General features: G+C 42.1%; 1 protein-coding gene across 1 annotated transcript in view; it reads right to left on the minus strand.

Annotated features, from left to right (window-relative positions):
* Positions 1-8,753: 8,753 nt before the first annotated feature.
* Positions 8,754-20,151, minus strand: part of dus2 (dihydrouridine synthase 2) — an 88,395-nt gene continuing 76,997 nt past the window's right edge. Inside the window, exon 16 of the mRNA XM_048546884.2 lies at positions 8,754-12,062. Within this exon, the coding sequence (XP_048402841.1) occupies positions 11,837-12,062 (226 nt within the window). The 3' untranslated portion in view covers positions 8,754-11,836. The remainder of the gene's footprint in view (positions 12,063-20,151) is intronic.

A 20,151-nucleotide genomic window follows, 5' to 3' on the forward strand; every position in this document is an offset into this window, starting at 1 on the left:
TGAAAAGTGTTTAATAATGTAAAGCAAAACCATCAGTTAACATGTTGGCTGACTTCCTTTTCCTTTCGAAATTACTGTTGATGATATCAGCATTCACATGTTTATAGATTACTATCACTCTTTTGCTTTTATAATGAAGATATCAGCCTACTGAAAAATGAAGAAAGAATATTATTCAAATCAGTAACAGTTTGCTTGGGGTTGCTTAGCTCAGTTCTCTCTTATTTTTCCGTGGGATGTGATCGCCACTGACAAGATCAGCATATATTCCCCGTACCTAATTGCCCTTGCCCTATTTGTCTTGATGACTGACATATGGTTCAGAATAAGTCAATAACATGGGTTCATTTCCAGTTCCACATGAAGCAGAATTGGAATCTACCTTGTCACCTGCCCCATGCTTAATGTGAAGTGGTTCCCATAGAATTATGTAACCAATTGTCTCTGTCTAATAGAGATAGATAGATTCCTGTGGCTCCTCATGGATCATGATTAATTATCTACCTATCTCTCCGTTTGCTAATATTGACAGCATAATTTCTGGCTTCTGATTCCATTAATTACATAAGGCTGCTTCTAAAGTCAATTAACATTCTGCTAGTCTAGGAATTAAACTGTTCTTTGAACTTTGCTGTAAAACTTCTGTAAGTTTAAATGACTTTAAATGATTACAGTTCTTTAACTTAATGCTGAAATTAATTCCAATTTTAAAAACTGTACATTGCTTGAAATTTACTAAAGTTACCAGTTCTGCCTGTAGAATATAAAGTGAGAGCCACGAATATCTTCTGGATTCCCCTCCACTACTCAACCTGATTAGTCATGCCTCATTAAGGAATGAGAGAGAGAACATGAAAAAGACCACCGGGCAGGGAGAAAATAACAGACTGTTTACCAATGGTCCCCCAGGATGTGGGGTAAATGTGTAAGTGACTACCTCCTGCTGTTAGCCAACTGCACAATACACATGTTCACAGACAAGAAACAAAGTCAAGAAGGAGGGAGGGCCTCAGTCTTTTGCACCCTGTTCTAGAAATACCGTCTGATGAAAAAGAGATTGGGCGAACTATTATGTAGCATATTATTAAACTACAAAGACTGCAGAAAAGATTTACTAGGATGCTACCTGGACTGGAAGGTTTGAGTTACAAGAAGAGATTGGATAGGCTGGGATTTTTTTCCCTGGAGAATAGGAGAGTGAGGGGTGACCTTACCGGAGTCTAAAAAATCACGATAGACATAGGTAAGGTAGATAGTCCACCACTTTTCTCCATGGTAGGGGAGTCTAAAACTAGATGGTGTATGTTTAAAGTGAATGAGAGAGATGTAGAAGGGTCCAGAGGGGCAAACCTTTCACACAGAGGGTGGTGAGTGTCTGGATTGGGCTGCCAGAGGTAGTATTGGAAGCGAGTACAATTTTGTCATTTAGGAAAGATTTAGACAGGCTCGTGAATGGGATAGTTGAAGAGATATATGGGCCAAGCATAGGCAAATGGGACCAGTTTAATTTGTGAAAATTGGGTGGTATGAGCAAGTTGGGCCGAAGGGCCTTTTCCATGCTGTAGACCTCTATGACTCTGAACTAGGCATGGATCTCTAGATTTTCAAAGAATGAGTGGTGATTTCACTGAAACTTACAAAGCACATAAAGGGCTAGACAGGAAAGATGTAGGTAAGATATTTCCCATGTTGGAGAGTTTAGAACCAGATGGTACAATTTAAAAATAAAGGTGATGCCATTTAAATCTAAGATGAGGAGATTTTTTTAAAACTCAGACTGTATTGAAACATTGAAATTCTCCTCCACAGAGGGTTGTGAAAGTTCAGGTTTTGGTATATTTAAATAAAGATTGATAATTTTTTTTATCACTGGGGATAAAAGGCTTAATTAAATGGCAGTGCAGGGTAAATGGGCTGAATGGTCTACTTCTGTTCCTCTGACAAAAGGCAGCCCTTGAGTTTCAAAGGCAGTCAAACTAAGGGGACAATCTCTGAAAAGACTTGGGGCAGTTGCTTACCTCGCCATTGGCCAAACCAAAAGCAGAAATCAATACTCCAAACAAAAGTATTTCGGAAAAAAATTATTAAAGCTAGAATATCTCATGCAAAATAAACAATAAAACTTTTTAAAGCTAAGTGCTATTAAATGTCACAATGAACAATACTCAATACTTTCATCTAACATTTTACAGATAAATACAATCTGGGGCTATGATGATTTTCTTCTGTGAATTATGAAGCAGTTCTAGAGGAACATTACCTTGGCCTGGAGGGGAGCTATTTTTGTCTGGTTTTCAACGCATGTCCACATATGTGTTCATGCTATGAGGGAGGCTGGAGCTGAGCAGTTCTGAAGGATATCCTCATTGTAAAGGCAAGTCTTTGTTCCTCACTAGTGGAATAGCTACTCTTACATAAGCTGTTGTGGCAGACATATATCTGACAGGGAAGTTAATGTGGAGGTGTGTAACTAGATTACTCCCTTGTGTTGGGTCCTTCACTGCTTAATGTAGGTCCATCTGGCAACTTTGTTCAGAAATGGATCATGGTACAAGTGAGAACTCTTGCTGGTGGGCACTCAAGGTCCCCATCCAGAGTTCATTCTATGTCTTGGTTTCCATGAGTGTACATGGAAGTAATATGCAAAATAGAATTATGATTTGTCAACTGAGGAAGACCAATTGGCGGTGATCTGTAGTATACATGAATGGAAGCCATTCGGCTTTACCAGTCTAGAGTCAGGGTTGAAAAATCCCACATCTACTTCCACTTACTGTGGTGAACAAGGAGCAACAGTAGGTTGATTAGCCCTTCAAATATGCTCCAACACTTCACAAAATCACAGCTAATCTAATTTTAACCTTGATTTCACATTCCACCCACCTAATAACCTTTCACCAACTTGCTCACCAAAAATTTATCCACCCTACCTGAAAATATTCAAAGACCCAGCTTCCACAAGCTTTTCAGGAAGAGAGTTCTAAATACTGACTCACTGATAGAGAAAAAAGGACTCCTCTCTATTCTACATGGGAAACTCCTTTCTTTTTAAACGGTGATTACTTGTTCCAGATTCTCCCAGAACAGAAAATGGTCCTTTCCACATCTATTCTGCTAAGACCCCTCAGGAATTCGCATGCTTAAAATAAGTCACCTCTTATTCTTTCAAACTCCACTCACACTATCAAAATGTTCCTCATAAGACAGCCTGTCTATTCCAGGTATGAATCTGGTAAACCTTCTCTGAATTGTTTTCAATGCAAATAAATCCTTCCTTAAATCAGGCGACCAGTACTGAATGTCTGGTTGGAGTCCCACCACTGCTTTGTATAATCTCCTGATTTTGGATTTAATTCCCAAATCAAACAAATTATGTAATTCTATTTGCTTTCTTGACTACTTGTTGGACCTGATTATAAGCATTTTGTGATTCATGCACTAGGACACCCAGATTTTTCTGTATCTCAGAGCTCTATACTCTCTATTTAGATAAAATGCTTTTTTAAAAGCTTTTCTGCCAAAATGGACAACTTCCCATTTTCCCACATCTTTGCCCGATCACTTAATCTATCAATATCTTTACATAACTCCTTCTGTCCTTTTCAGAACTGACTTTACAACCCATCTTTATGTTGCTATCAAATTTCACAATCATTTCTACTATTCCTTCATCAAAGTCTTTTTTTTAATTCATTCACGGGATGTGGATGTTTCTGGCCAAGCCAGCATTTATTGCCCATCCCTAATTCCCCGAGGTTAGTTAAGAGTCAACCACATTGCTGTGGGTCTGGAGGTACACACAGGCCTAAAGGTCATTAGTGAACCAGATCAGTTTTTCCCAACAATCAACAAGGGACTCATGGTCATCATTAGACTTTTTAATTCCAGCTATGAATTGAATTCAAATTCCCCCATCTGCTGTGGCTGGATTCAAACCCTGGTCCCCAGAACATTACTTGGATCTCTGGATGAACAGTCCAGCAATAATACACTGGGCCATTGCCTCCTCAAATCATCTAAGTGAGGTTCAGCATTGATTTCTGTTGCTCACCACTTGTTATATCTGGCTGACCTGAAAAAGACCAATTTACATCTACTGTGATAATGGGAACTGCAGATGCTGGAGAATCCAAGATAACAAAGTGTGGAGCTGGATGAACACAGCAGGCCAAGCAGCATCTCAGGAGCACAAAAACTGACGTTTCGGGCCTAGACACTTCATCAGAGAGGGGGATGGGGAGAGGGAACTGGAATAAATAGGGAGAGAGGGGGAGGCGGACCGAAGATGGAGAGAAAACAAGATAGGTAGAGAAGAGAGTATAGGTGGGGAGGTAGGGAGGGGATAGGTCAGTCCAGGGAAGGTGGACAGGTCAAGGAGGCGGGATGAGGTGGGAGGTAGGAAATGGAGGTGCAGCTTGAGGTGGGAGGAAGGGATGGGTGGGAGGAAGAACAAGTTAGGGAAGCAGAAACAGGCTGGGCTGGTTTTGGGATGCAGTGGGGGGAGGGGACGAGCTGGGCTGGTTTTGTGGTGCAGTGGGGGATCTCTTTCGATTCCTCCCACTTCCTACAGGGGGTGGCCATGGGTACCCGCATGGGCCCAAGCCATGCCTGCCTCTTTGTAGGTTATGTGGAACAGTCCCTCTTCCGAAACTACACAGGCCTCAAACCCCACCTCTTCCTCCGGTACATTGATGACTGTATCGGGGCCACCTCTTGCTCCCCAGAGGAGCTCGAACAGTTCATCCACTTTACCAACACCGTCCACCCCAACCTCAAGTTCACCTGGGCCATCTCCAACACATGCCTCAACTTCCTGGACCTCTCAGTCTTCATCTCAGGTAACCAGCTAGAAACTGATGTCCATTTCAAGCCCACCGACTCCCGCAGCTACCTAGAATACACCTCCTCCCACCCATCCTCCTGCAAAAATTCCATCCCCTATTACCAATTCCTCTGCCTCCGCCGCATCTGCTCCCAGGATGAGGCATTCCACTCCCGCACATCCCAGACGTCCACGTTCTTCCAGGACCGCAACTTTCCCCCTGCAGTGGTCGAGAATGTCCTTGACCGCGTCTCCCGCATTTCCCGCAACACATCCCTCACACCCCGCCCCCGCCACAACCGCCCCCAGAGGATCCCACTCGACCTCACATACCACCCCACCAACCTCCGGATACAACGTATCATCCTCTGACACTTCCGCCATCTACAATCTGATCCCAACACCCAAGCTATTTTTCCATCCCCACCCTTGTCTGCCTTCCGGAGAAACCACTCTCTCCGCCACTCACTTGTCCACTCCACACTCCCCTCGAACCCCACCACACCCGGCACCTTCCCCTGCAACCGCAGGAAGTGCTACACTTGACCCCACACCTCCTCCCTCACCCCCATCCCAGGCCCCAGGATGACCTTCCATATCAAACAGATGTTCACCTGCACATCTGCCAATGTGGTATATTGTATCCATTGCACCCAGTGCGGCTTCCTCTACATTGGGGAAACCAAGCGGAGGCTTGGGGACCACTTTGCAGAACACCTCCGCTCGGTTCGCAATAAACATCTGCACCTCCCAGTCGCGAACCATTTCAACTCCCCCTCCCATTCCTCAGATGACATGTCCATCATGGGCCTCCTGCAGTGCCACAATGATGCCACCCGAAGGTTGCAGGAACAGCAACTCATATTCCACTTGGGAACCCTGCAGCCCAATGCTACCAACGTGGACTTCACAAGCTTCAAAATCTCCCCTCCCCCCACTGCATCCCAAAACCAGTCCAGCCTGTCTCTGCTTCCCTAACCTGTTCTTCCTCTCACCCATCCCTTCCTCCCAAAATAAAATAAATCCATGACCTTCACATTAGCCATTTCTTCTCAGGCCTTAAGAATGAACTCCAGCAGGATCTGCTCACTGCTCAGTAATAATTCTCTGGTGATTTTCTGTCATTTTATTGATTTGCTTCCTCCATTCCATTTCCTGATTCATAACTGCTAATTGGAGACTATGTAGCCTCTGTAGTGAATATGGATGGAAAATACCTGTTCAATTCAGCTGCCATCTCCTTAATTTTTATTATCAGTTCTCCAGACTTCCTTACTGGATGCCAGTGTGAAGTCTTTTTGTTTATAGAATCTTTTATTCACTTTTTCCATATTTCTGGCCATCTGGCTAGCTTTCTCGGATTCTAACTTTTCCCTCATTAACTTCTGGTCACTCCTCCCAGTCGCAAACCATTTCCACTCCCTCTCCCATTCTTTAGATGACATGTCCATCATGGGCCTCCTGCACTGCCACAATGATGCCACCCGAAGGTTGCAGGAACAGCAACTCATATTCCGCCTGGGAACCCTGCAGCCTAATGGTATCAATGTGGACTTCACCAGTTTCAAGATCTCCCCTTCCCCTACTGCATCCCTAAACCAGCCCAGTTCGTCCCCTCCCCCCACTGCACCACACAACCAGCCCAGCTCTTCCCCCCCACCCACTGCATCCCAAAACCAGTCCAACCTGTCTCTGCCTCCCTAACCGGTTCTTCCTCTCACCCATCCCTTCCTCCCACCCCAAGCCGCACCCCCATCTACCTACTAACCTCATCCCACCTCCTTGACCTGTCCGTCTTCCCTGGACTGACCTATCCCCTCCCTACCTCCCCACCTATACTCTCTCCACCTATCTTCTTTACTCTCCATCTTCGGTCCGCCTCCCCCTCTCTCCCTATTTATTCCAGTTCCCTCTCCCCATCCCCCTCTCTGATGAAGGGTCTAGGCCCGAAACGTCAGCTTTTGTGCTCCTGAGATGCTGCTTGGCCTGCTGTGTTCATCCAGCCTCACAGTATTATCTTGGAATTCTCCAGCATCTGCAGTTCCCATTATCTCTGAACTTCTGGTCACTGTTTGCTTGTTCAAAAATATTCTATTCAATCTTCTGTCTTGGCATAATTGAATGGTTTTTCTTTCAGCCTGGTACTATCTTTAACATTTCCGATTGAACCACAGATACTGGGCCTGACACTTGGAATTTTATTCTCTTGCTGAAATGTGTCAGCTCCACGTAAATCAATTCAACTGAAGAATGTCAGCGAGCTTCATGACATTAATCTTTTAAACTGGGAGAGATATTCTTTCCATTCAAAGAGATGATCCGAAATTCCATTAAGTTGGAAAATATATAGTCTAACTGCAATGGATTCGACTGCTGGAATGCCTATGGAAAGCCAACAAAGAAATCTGAATGATTGGAAAGCTCAGATCAGATAAATTATAGCATTTCACCAACAAAAGGACTATAAAGTATTTGCACTTCACTCGGCAGTGAAAATAGGTGAACTAATGGAGCACTGGCTTCATACAACCCTAGGCAATAGTGCTGTGAGTTGCAATGAACTCTGGAAATGACATCAAAAAGGATTTAGAAGTTGGATGACTGTCAATTCGAGATGCTTTTTGAATTCTGCAGGTTTATATTTCTCTTGATAAAGATGCATGGGGAGATATTTCCATAGGGATAACATTATGCCAGGAACCCTGGAAAATGGCTTAAAGATTGTCTCATTGAAATGTGTTTCCCAGAACTTCATACATGAGTTCTAAAGGTGTCTGACTTTGACTATAAATCTAAATTAAACAAGCAAAGTATTCTGCTGCCTTAGCTATAATTTATAGCAAGGACTGAATCTGGTACCAACTCACACTTTTGTGTTAAATTTCATTTGACTGTTCCAACAACCTGTCCATGTCCTCTTAGAAGCTTGTTGCTGTCCTATTTACAACACTTCCAAGTTGTGTGCCATCTGCAACTTTCGGTGTCGGCCAGGTAAGTCAGTCTGCATCAGTGTCAGTCCCCAGACTGGATAAATGGAGAGGGTTAGGGGCAGAAAGGAAATCTGGACATAAAACTACCTGCCAAATCCAAAACAATTATATGAAAGAATGAAGAACTAATGTTGTGGCAACCTTATCCAATGTGGGAAATACCCACTAAAGTGAATGAAGCAAATCGGCAGGTTGTGCTTTTACTAAATCAAGGGGAACATGACTATATACTTCCAGCCCATGGAATAGCCAGTTTTCAAGACACTCTATATCCTAGCCCTTCATCAATTTCTATCCATGCCACTACTGTCCATTTTGCCCCATGGGCTTCAATTGTGTTAATATGTCAGCCACTTAATCTAATTTTATTAGCATTTTGCAAAGTTGTGATATTTTGCAGTGGAAATTATAAGAAGGATTTTTAAGCCCTTAATTGGTCACATGGGAATGCTAAACTCTGAAGATTTAAACTAACAAAACAAAAACAAAATCTGAGAAGACACATGGGACTATAAAAAATGTAGCCATGTGACCTCAAAGGTTGTTAATCAAGGGTGAGGGTGAAAGTGCATTAGAAAGGAAAGGCAATCTACTTTCACCTTTCTGCGAGAACATATTCTGCCTCAAGTTTTGTTGAGCCTTCTGTATTAAAATAGGGGTGTATTAGAACTTAGAACAGTACAGGCCCTTTGGCCCACGATGTCGTACTGACCTATTAGTCTAATATGATCAAACTACTATGCACACCCTACATTACACTATCATCCATGTGTATATTCAAGAGTTCCTTAAAAATCTCTAAAAGTATCTGACAATGCAATTCTGTAACTGAGAATGAAAAATATTCCTGCAAATACTGAGCAACACAATGTGATGTCAAGAATAATATCCTCAGAAGAAACAAAACGTACATGCTTTCAATGCGTACTCTTAGCCACACTTTTATTGTAAGCAGGTTTCAATACTTTAGGCAATAATATTATGGAAACCTGAAAACACGGAGTTCTGAGCTGTGTATATATGCGTTATTCTTTCATCTCTACGCTGAAGAATCATTTCACAGCTCAGCACACCTTTCATTGTAAGGCAATTTCATCCACGAATCTGAAGTATAGGGTTAATTTGTGGGTGCATACCACTGATAACACAGAATACTGCAGCTCAATCAAGAACCTAGTTTAATTTCTAAGATTTTATTGTGGCTTACAGAATATAATATACATTTATAATATATTTGGAGTCAACTAAGCAGACTCTTATAAATTAATGACAAGTCCACTGCATAGGCATGCAAATTAATTCAACTCTGTACTTGGCCACTTGCTCATTCTGATATAAATGCTATCCAGTATGTGAGGATAACAATAACACGGAGAAAAAAAAGGGCGGATGGGGCCAGGAGTTTTTCCACCATCCCACCTCCCGAACCTCACTTCAGAACGTGAGTGTCCAAGATCTTAAAGGTGCTAAAGTACTTTCAAGAGCCGCACAGATTGGTCAATTCATGGCCACTTAGAGGTCTCGTTCTACCTCCACTGTAGTTATCGCAGCGCCAGGCAGGACAAATAGAGTTGGCCTACCTCCAGATTAACTGGTGCAGGCAGGCCACCATTTTGGGATGGGGAAGGCTATCCCCTGAATTGCATTAATTTGCGCAAGACTGAGGGACTGGATCTAGGTCAGAGGGATGTCTGCTGGGGGTCAACTCGATTCCGATTGCTCTATGGACAAGATTCTCAATGATACATATTCTCAGTGGCTCTCCCTTCTGCCTGTTCTTGGGACAATGCCAAAATCCTGCTTTACATGGAAGTCAAATTTACTTTGCAGAAGTTAATCGGATTTTACCTACTGTAATTAATTAATACTTGACTGATAATAAAGAACTCTCAGGTTTTTATTCAACAGTTTATCTTGGGTGCTAAAAGCTTGACAAAACGCATTATGTTTTTCCTGTAATTATTTTAGAAAAGAATATTTCAATTAAGACTGCAAAAAAATGTTGGATTCATATCAGTAAACTCTTTAACAGTCTTTTCTATAAGTTATTAGTGGCCTTCATTGCTGATAGGTCAGGTTAAAATCTGCTGTCATTAAAATGCCTAAAAAGTAACTTGAATGAAAAACTGAAAAAAACTGTAGGTATTAAAAATCAACACAGTGAGAAATCTATCAGAAAATTACATGGGACACCCTGAGGTAACTCACTGTTTTCACTCTGAGGGAGGTGCTGGTGAAAAATGATCCTCGGAAAGGTATAGGCTGAAGCTACATGGGAAGGTGAGCTGGGGAGCCCAGGCTGGCACTGCCCCAGAGTAATTTTGTGGGAACCCAGCAGCATGACTAAATTTGCCCTACATACGTCATAACACCCTGATTATGCATCTTATAAAGAGTACCCCCAGCAGAAAAAGGCAGGCTTCTTCAGTCGCCGAGTGAGCATGCTCCAGCGAAAATGAAAGCAGGTCAATCATCATGGTTAGTGACTTATGAAAGTTGACTCAACACATGAAGCTACTATCACCCTGTAACCACCGATGTGAATTGATTAGAATTGACTAATTTAATGTTGGCAGAAAGTCATTTCCTTCAGTCACCAACATTATTAGGAATAAGACACGTTTAGCACAGTTTCAACACCAAGGCACTCCAGTATTTTCTGTCACAGAAAGGTCCAGAGATGCAAGATCAAATTCCATGCTCCCAGGGTCACAGCCTATCGAATCAGGGATCCAGTGTTTCAGTGACCATACTATATTCCCTTCTAGCAGTTTCCCCAAAAGGGGTATGAGTTTGCAGAATTCGCTTTCAAAATTTCATTTTTGAATTACCCTCAAAAGAATTGATGAAAAGATGATCATGGGAGGCAGCAGATTGTATGGGTTTCACTTTTCCAGGGTACAGAGAGAATTCTTCCGCAACGTAAACAAGCAGCAGCCTTGCTGTCACTTTCTGCGCAAGCTGTATTAGATTACAAATGCAAGGCACAGGAACAACACACAGCTCTAGTCCACGCACAGATTCATAAACAATACTGGATCACATTCAGAAAACGGATAGTTGCGGTCAAAGAACTCTCTGACAATGTGGGCTTAACAGGGCAAAGAAATTCCTTTGGTTACCAATAAAATACTGGAATTCTAACATGGCAGCACATTTTATGCTGTACTCAACCTAAAGCAAGAATTCAAATAATAAATAAAGGAACTAGCATAAAGGAATTCTCATTATAGGCAGGAGATATGATTCGACTTGGCAAATCAATGCTGTAGGAATGATAGGTGCAGCTCAACAAATTACAGAGAGGGAGAGAGTGAACTACTTAGGAAAGAAAGGATACAAAGGCAAGTAAAGAGAGAATCAGGAATTGAAATGTAACAATGGAATGGAGAAGGCAAATTAAACAAAAGTAATATACAGAAGTGATGGTACAGTAAGATCATGAACTAGCTTTCAGTCATGACTAAATAGCCATTAAAAACACATTTTCATCTCTGTAATTTTTGGGTATGCTCACACATTGTTCATACAGGAAGATATAGACAAAAGTCATCTAAACTAAAATAGAGTGAGCCAGAGGAGTGGGGAAGGTAATAACATTTGGGTAAGGTCCACATTTGATATGGCAGCTAATAGTTAAATTATATATTACACAAATATTTCCAGGTCATAAGTGAAATCATAGAAAGGCCTGTGTAGAAATGAAGCCACATCTAAAGGGTATTAAATTGTATGACCTGGTGTGGTCAATGGGTTGAAAACTATACAGCTATTTATCTACGGCAGAAACCAGCAGGGAAAGAAAACAAACATTAAAGTTCTCTCCGCAGTTTCTCCAGCACACCAGTCTCAGCCTTACTCCCCAAGGCATGTGGTCACCACATTAAAACAATATGCAAAATCTGTGGAGTTGATATAAGATTGGCCAGAACAACAGCAAAGATGGGGTTCTGGCTGGGTAAAAGTCTATATAAGTAACCTTCTGACTTGTATATGCCACTTCATAAAACTGCCATTGATTGCATTAGAGCAGGATGTCAGTCGTCGTATTTTCATCAGTGATGGACTTTCGTTTATTTGTGTTCAGAGAAGAGAGGCTGGTCGTTTCTATGCCATTGGTGATCTCCTCATCTCTTTTTCGCTTATACTTCAACGGGTTTTCTCCATCACACAATCTTCCATCAGGGAGTCCGAGGGCCCGCAGACACACTACAGCCGACGACTGTTCCACCACCTTCTTTGTCTTATCCCTGAGAAAGGAAAAGAAAAACGAGGCTCATTTTACAAACGTGTGAATATGGAGCAGGAGCATGCCATTCAAGTATAATAGCCTCTTCCACCACTTATTAAGGTCATACCAGTCTGGTTATGCCCTCAAATCATGTGTTGTCTCTGCTTCCAACTCCCTTGTAGGCATCATGGTCCAGATCTTTACCACCCACTTGTGTCAGAAAGGTCTTCCTCACATTCCTCTCTACCTTTTGCTTAAAAGCTTAAAGTCTGCATCCTTTGCTCCTTTTATCATTGGTGAACAAAAGTAGCTTTTTCTAGTCTACCTTATCTAATCCTATCATAATCTTGTACACCTCTATCAAATGTACCCTCAATCTCATGTACTCCAAGATAACAACTCAAGCTTTTCCAATCAAACCCTGTAACTAAAATCCCTCTTTCCTGAAAACATTTTGGTAAATCTCCTCGTAAATTCCCAAGGATCCTCACATTCTTCTGAAAGTGTGGTGACCAGGCTAAGAGAAAACTCACAATTTGGGGCCTAACCACAGCATTATAAAGATTCAGGATAATTTCCCTGCCTTTGTACTCAATGACTTTATGTACGTCACCCAAGATTCCATATACTTTGCTAACAACTCTCTCAACATGTTCTGCCACCTTTAAAAGCTGATGCACACCCAAAATTTCTCTGCTCCTGAACATTCTTTAGGTCAAGTTCTTCTGCCAAAATGCACAATCACACTTCTCTGTGTTAAGTTCCATTTGACACTGGCCTGTCTATTCTGCTGGGACGCCTGTGTTCTACTGTAGTCAATTGGTTTTATTCTCACTGCTAGTCACTCTCTAAGTTCAGTTTCATTGGCATGTTTTGAAATTTTACTCTGTTCCAATGTTCAAGGCAGTTAAACATATCGAACAAAGTAGTGGGCCTAGCATTGATCTTTGGGATATATCACTGTTTACCACTTTCCAATCTGGAAGCTATCAGTGCCTACGGATTAGTTTAATTTTGTTAAGTCTTTTTCTCTAAGTTGACAACGATCCTCCTCTTTTTCAACGCGCCTTTTAAATGTTTTGTCAAACGTTTTCTTAAAGTCGATGTAGACAACAGCCACTGTAGTCCCTTCATGAACCTTTGGTGTTTCTTTGCAAAGAAAATTCAATTAAATTGTTACAATGGATTGCTTTATCTGATAAAATGATTCATTATTCCTTGACATGGCCAGCACTTATACAAAAAATTATTGAGTGTATAATGCAATAGCTCCAACAAAAACTTGAAGTTGAATGGAAATGCGATCCTAACTAAATGTTATTTTAAACTAGCTGCATAAATGCCGCAGTGTACCAATGTGCTTCAGCAATCAAGCAAGGAATGAACACATTCCACAGATATTCAATATGTGAATGATTATCATTTCAGCATATGGACCCAATAAAAATTAACCCTCAATCAATTAAATTACAGACAGCTAGATTCAAACCACAAAGGGCAAATTAATTTAATAAGGTCATATTTTTTCCAAGCAAAACAACTCTTCAGCAATTAATTCACAAACAAATACATAAAGGAATCATGCCAAATTTTCAAACTTCAGGCAAACTTCTGAATATGCCAGATCAGGAACCGAGTGCATGTCAAATCAGAACTTGAGAGAATAACTGAATTTTTGTTTGAGTTTTTTTAATGATGTTAATCATTTGCTTGGAGCTCAGTTTTTGCAGCTACCCTTCTATAAATAGTTGCAGTTTACCCTTGTACATTGTACCAGGCAAGAAAGGCTGAGGGAACATGCCAATATTAGCGAACATCTAGCCTCCTGTTAAAATGAACTTCAGTTAACTTTCAGATTATTAACTGGTTGGAAGAGTTAGGATCAAATAAAATTTCACTTGCTCACGCAGCTGGAAAACAAGCCCAATAAGCTTTCTAAAATTGTGCTGGCTCTCTTTTAGTCCCATTCTTCAGTTTAGTTCCTTGCATCATTGTGCAGTGTTGCTCAGCTTGAGAGGTGGCGGAGGTTGGGGGGAGGGGGCCGCGAAGGTGAGCACCCAGGTTCTTTGGCCATTGCTGTTCTGTACCTGACTGTTGCTGCGTAATGTCTGCTGCGCTATTCTGTTCAGCAGGGATGCACCAAAAGCCCAGGCCGCAGTCAGCTATGTGAAGGCCTGCTGTCAATTGGTGCTGGTCTGTCCATGACACTGCATGGTGATCAATAAACCCAATTGGAAATATTCAGACAGAGCTGTCATGTCACTAAAATACTCACGATTTGGTCCAAGTACTTATAGGTCTGCGAGGAAAGAAATTCTCAAAAATTAAGTTCTGTTACTTTTATAAATAGTATCATATTTGATACTTTGGGCTACAGAACTTGCCATTTTCTGAAAGCAAGTGAAGATATTAAACAGAATACCTATAGAATCACAGCCATTTGAACTGCCAGGTCTCCACTGGAGTACTGAGGACTAGTATTGCTGCTGTTGTATCACAAGTGCTGAATCTGAATCCCATTCCACAGTCCCAACAATTGGAGCCCAAAGCTCTGGCTTGACGTTACGGCTGGTGGGCACGGGAAACCTACATCTCAAAGTACAGAATGAGGGCACCTAGAAATACTAAATGTAAAGGACTAACTGTTCTTGGAGTGAGAGTGTCACTGGCAAAAATCAACATCACGTAGGTGACAGGGAGCCACTAGCTGAAGGCATTCAGTCTATATATTGCAGAGACACATAGATTGGCCCCTACCACTGAAACTGTCCTTTAGTCAAAATTAACAAATACATCATTGAATGTTGATCCAGGATGAAGACCCAGAGCTGTGGTCATGGTGCATTATTCTCCTCAGAAAGCCAATGGCCTAGTGGTATTATTACGATTGAGATTACTATCAACATGGGCTTTATTTGACTCTTTTATACAGATTTTATTTAATTAAAATTCCACCATCTGCTGTGGTGGGACTCAAACCCAGTCTCCCCACATGTGACTCCAGGCCCACAGCAATGTGTTTGGCTCTTAACTGGCTTCCATATTGGCAATACCAAGCTGTTTCCAAGGGCAACTGGAGATGGGCAATGAATGCTGGCCTACACAGCGATGCCCGAATCCGGTGACTGAATTAAAACAAAAACAAAGTTTGCTGCTTTCTTCACACTGATCACACTATCCTTCTCCAACGCGCAACTCATGGCAACTAATGCGTGTATGATTATTTTAGGGGGCACTCAAAGAGCTGCCTTTGTTCCCTGCTCTTCCTCACTGCATCTTGGTCCTTGCATCATGAGCAAACTTGCACGGTCAGGCCATGAAATATGACCCTGTGAAATGGAGCAAGCCAAAGTTTAGATCAAACTATCCATTCATTTGTTTTGATAATATCTGTTTGAAAAGAGTGAAATGGCTAATACATACTTCCCCAAGGCAATGCAGTGAGGCCTTTAACTGCACATATTGGGACAGTCTGTTCCTTGGCAGTTACTGCTTTCAATTTGCTCATCATTTGATTGTGTAGCTTTCAAGTCAAAATTCCTATGCTCTGATATTTCAGACAGAATTTATTGTCTGACATGGCAGGAATGATAGCCCCCTACTGTTCAACATCATGAGATGCTTTGCCAAAATATCCGAACCAAGGGCTTTCTAATCTTTTAAAGTCTGCTGCTTGAATGAAATCCGCTGGAAAGCAGAAGTTTCTCGAATTGCTCCAGTGCAATTGTACAAAATTTGGAAGTGAAAATGAGTTTAGAGATTTTAGAAGCCTACATTTCTCCTCACATATTTGCAATTTAAGTGGATAGTTTAGTCTTCCAAAAAGATCACTAACATGGCAGATGGACTGTAACAAACATTTGTTCTTCGATTCTGTGAGAGTAATGTGCTTCATAAAGCTGTTTTCTTCCCATCCCCCACTGTCGTTATGCAACATTACAGCCAAAGCAAACAACCTGCTCCAAGGAATTAAGTCAGTGCTATTCTGAACTGATTGGCAGGATGTGAGAGAGACTCGGACATCAGTGATTTGGTCTCTGACATTTCTGTGGGAAAGCACCTGGCCTCTGGTCATCTCATCATTTCCTTCCCACAAGCTTTTATTCCCAAAGGCAAGCGTGCTAGATGTTGATTGTTCCCTGTCGAAGGAGCCATTGATGAAGTAAAGGCCTAGATAGGGAGTGGCAGCAGCATAAGCCTTATTCTGGGCCGATGAGTCCTCACTGGTCAGCATACAAACAAAACAGTTCCACAAGTATAGAATCTTTCATCATTCTGCTCTAGAACAACAAAGCCAACTGGAGCATTACAATTATTTGTGATTACAGAAAGCCCACACTGAATAAGTTCAAAGTGTAGCAATGACTCTGGAGTAGCTGTAGAAGGGAAATCTCCCAAGTTACAGACAGGCCACGGAAAATAGAAGTCCATCTGTTGTTTTGTACCGTGCTGCTGAGCAAAATCATGATGATAATTTGCCGAATTTGTCCCATCAGTAGAAAAGACATCCACTCAGAGCTGGATAAACTGCTTGATTATTAAGTTTCTTATTGGCCACTCACTTCTGCAACTGTAGAATAAATACAGCTCAGAACAATAAAACTAAAGGCTCCATCTGCTGGCAGTAAGAGTCCAAGACCGTGTCAGGGTTTCTTAATATGATATATAACATTGTTGGCAAGGTTGGCATTTGTAACCATTCCATATGCTCGAGAAGGTGGTGATAAATAGGTTCTCGAACTACTGCAAGCCACGTGATGTAGGTATGCCATCACGTATAAGGAAGTTCCAGGATTTTGACTTGTCTAGAGTGAAGGAACAGCAATATAATTCCAAATCTGGATGGTGAGTGAACGAAGACAGCCAATTTGCAGGTGCTGGTGTTGCCATGTGTATACTCCCCTTGTCCTTTAAGGTGGTAGATGTAGAGGGTTTGGAAGGTTCTGCTGAAGGAATCCTGGTCAGTTGTTGAAGTAAATGCGTCTACATTATACAATCCCACATTGAGCATAGTGTATTGAGGGAGTTTAAGATGTTGGATGGAGCACCGATCAAGTGCACTGCTTTGTGATGAACTTCTGAAGTGCTTTGGGAACTGCACTCATTGAGGCAAATGGAGAGTATGCAGCTAAAGTTCCCAACTGGTAGTTGGGGTGGACAGATTTTGAGGAGTCAGGAGATGAGTTACTCACTGTAGCTTCTGATCTGCCCCTTTCACGACCACCTTTGTATGGCTAGTGCAATGAAATTTCTGGTCATGCCCAGGATGTCGATAGTGGGGAGTTCAGTGCTGTTAGTGACATTGAATATCAAAAGAATTTGGACTATTCACTTCTGTTTGTTATGACCAGGTAAGGTGGGGTGAATTGGCTTCTCTCTTTCCAATCTCTCCAGCTGGGCTGCAGTAAAGATTTTAAGTTCTTTTTAGCACTTGGCTTTACATTTCTCTGATTAATGTGCCCCTAACTGTTTCCCCTGTGAGCAACAGCCATTACAACATTTCCTTGAGTGAAAGAAACAGCAATTTTATTACCTGCTAACCCAGAGTAAAAGAATAAAGACACAACATCAAGCATGTGGACTCCAGGTAAACACATCAGCCGTCTCTCTCTCACATGCACACACTTGCAAAGTTAAAAGCAAGATAAAACAAGAATACAGTTTTCAGTGAAAACAAAAAGTGCTGGAAATCACAGTGGGTCAGGCAGCATCCGTGCAGAGACAGCAAGTTAATGTTTTGAGTCTAGATAACACTTCAGAGCTCTCATGAAGAGTCTGTGATTTCCAGCATTTTTTGTTTTCAGTGCAGATTCCAACATCTGCAACAATTTGCTCCTGTATAGTTTTGAGTCCTTGGTTGTCCTCAAGGCAAGATGTTTTAGCTCAAAACCATTGTTGGTTCGCTGGCTTCGTGGATCATCAGCTGGAGCGAAGGTGGCAGTTGCTTTGAGAGGTTGTAGATCGTTGATGCTTCTGCTATACTGTTTACATTGGCAATCAGGCAAATTTCTTCATGAGGAATAAAAACAAAGGTTTCTCTAACCTGCTCCTGTTCTCTAACTTAAAATCCATCTCTCCCGTTCTGCCAAAGAAGCTCTTTGAAATAGCAACTGGTTGTACATATCCTGTCTGCTCAGGTATTGCTTGGGCGCTTAACAATTGAATGGATGTTTCCATTTCCAATATGCGAAGGTTCGCATTAGGACAGAAAATGAGGTCTCTTGACTAGTTTCATTGCCTTTTGCTAAAACGTTACTGTCAGTTAAACGTGGCCAACATGGACTAACCTGTGGCCATTTTAAGTTAGAATTGTCAGTTCCTTTTTAAAGCCATTCCAATGCTTCAATGGAAACCAGGTATTAAACTGTATAATGGAATTCAAAACTCAATAGCCCATATTTTATATTGTTGTGACACAATATAGATGATTACTGCCTCAGGTACCTTTTGGACAAAATAACTGGCTAATGGTGGGAAAGATAATCATATTGGTAGAGTGAGACTTTACTGCAGGGCTTGACTTTAGCATCAGGCTGTGCTATTCCTGCTGGGTTTACTTAATGTCAACGTGACTGAAAATGAGGACATTCCATTCCCTCACCTTGATGAGCAAAAAAAAATATTCTTTGTATCTGAACATAGTGGGTTGAACAAGTTTAAAGACCAAAAGTGGTCCATTTATTCTGCCAGATGAGATTTTATTTAGGACTGAAATTAAGCAACAAGCAGTGGAAGACAAATTTATTGCAAGTGAAGTCTCACACACCGTCTCAAACAGCTCAGAAACAATAATTTCTTCCAGGTTCTGAATACTGCCCATTAACAACAGAAAACCATCAAAAGGCTGCTGCATTGTATGAAAAATACAGCTGCAAAGTATCTAAGGTGAAGAGAATATAAGGAGGCTGCAGGAACTTAGCTTTCCAGAAATTGCCAGGAAAATAGGAGGATCTAAGTTGGTCTGAGTGAATGAATTGAATCCAACAGCTAATCTAACCCATTGAAGGATTTGACCCATTTTATGTACATCTAATAATTGCAATAGCTTTTAGAAATTTTGATATTTGCTGCTGGGTGGAAATGTTGGAACTTTCTGCTTAACTGCATTTTGGTGTCCTTAGCAGCTCACTGTCTTCCCCAGGGCAACAGGGGTGGACAATAAACGCTGGCCCAGCAAGCAACACTCCTCTGGAATTAAGAGTCTAATGATCACCATGAATTCATTGTCGAATGTTGGAAAAACCCACCTGGTTCACTATGCCCTTTAGGGAAGGAAGCTGCCATCCTTCCCTGGGCTAGTCTACATGTGACTCCAGACCCACAGCAATGTGGCTGACTCTTAACTGCCCTCTGGGCAATTAGGGATGGGCAATAAATGCTGCCCGACCAGCGACGCCACCTTCATCCCATAAATGATGAAAAATAACCCTCCACAGGAACAAATAAAAAGAAATTGCACTCTTGGTAGATTGTAAAACTGAGCAATGTAAACTCATGAAATGAATATTCTCACTTGATTTGTAGTTCTTAGGTTAACTAGCTAATCCTTTGCAACTGCACCTCCCAGTTGCAACCGCTTTGCAGAACACCTCCGCTCAGTTCGCAACAAACAACTGCACCTCCCAGTCGCAAACCATTTCCACTCCCCCTCCCAATCTCTAGATGACATGTCCATCATGGGCCTCCTGCACTGCCACAATGATGCCACCCGAAGGTTGCAGGAACAGCAACTCATATTCCGCCTGGGAACCCTGCAGCCTAATGGTATCAATGTGGACTTCACAGTTTCAAAATCTCCCCTTCCCCTACTGCATCCCTAAACCAGCCCAGTTCGTCCCCTCCCCCCACTGCACCACACAACCAGCCCAGCTCTTCCCCCCCACCCACTGCATCCCAAAACCAGTCCAACCTGTCTCTGCCTCCCTAACCGGTTCTTCCTCTCACCCATCCCTTCCTCCCACCCCAAGCCGCACCCCCATCTACCTACTAACCTCATCCCACCTCCTTGACCTGTCCGTCTTCCCTGGACTGACCTAGCCCCTCCCTACCTCCCCACCTATCTTCTTTACTCTCCATCTTCGGTCCGCCTCCCCCTCTCTCCCTATTTA

The sequence above is a fragment of the Stegostoma tigrinum genome, chromosome 16 (genome assembly GCF_030684315.1).
Source record: "Stegostoma tigrinum isolate sSteTig4 chromosome 16, sSteTig4.hap1, whole genome shotgun sequence".
NCBI classification, from domain to species: domain Eukaryota; kingdom Metazoa; phylum Chordata; class Chondrichthyes; order Orectolobiformes; family Stegostomatidae; genus Stegostoma; species Stegostoma tigrinum.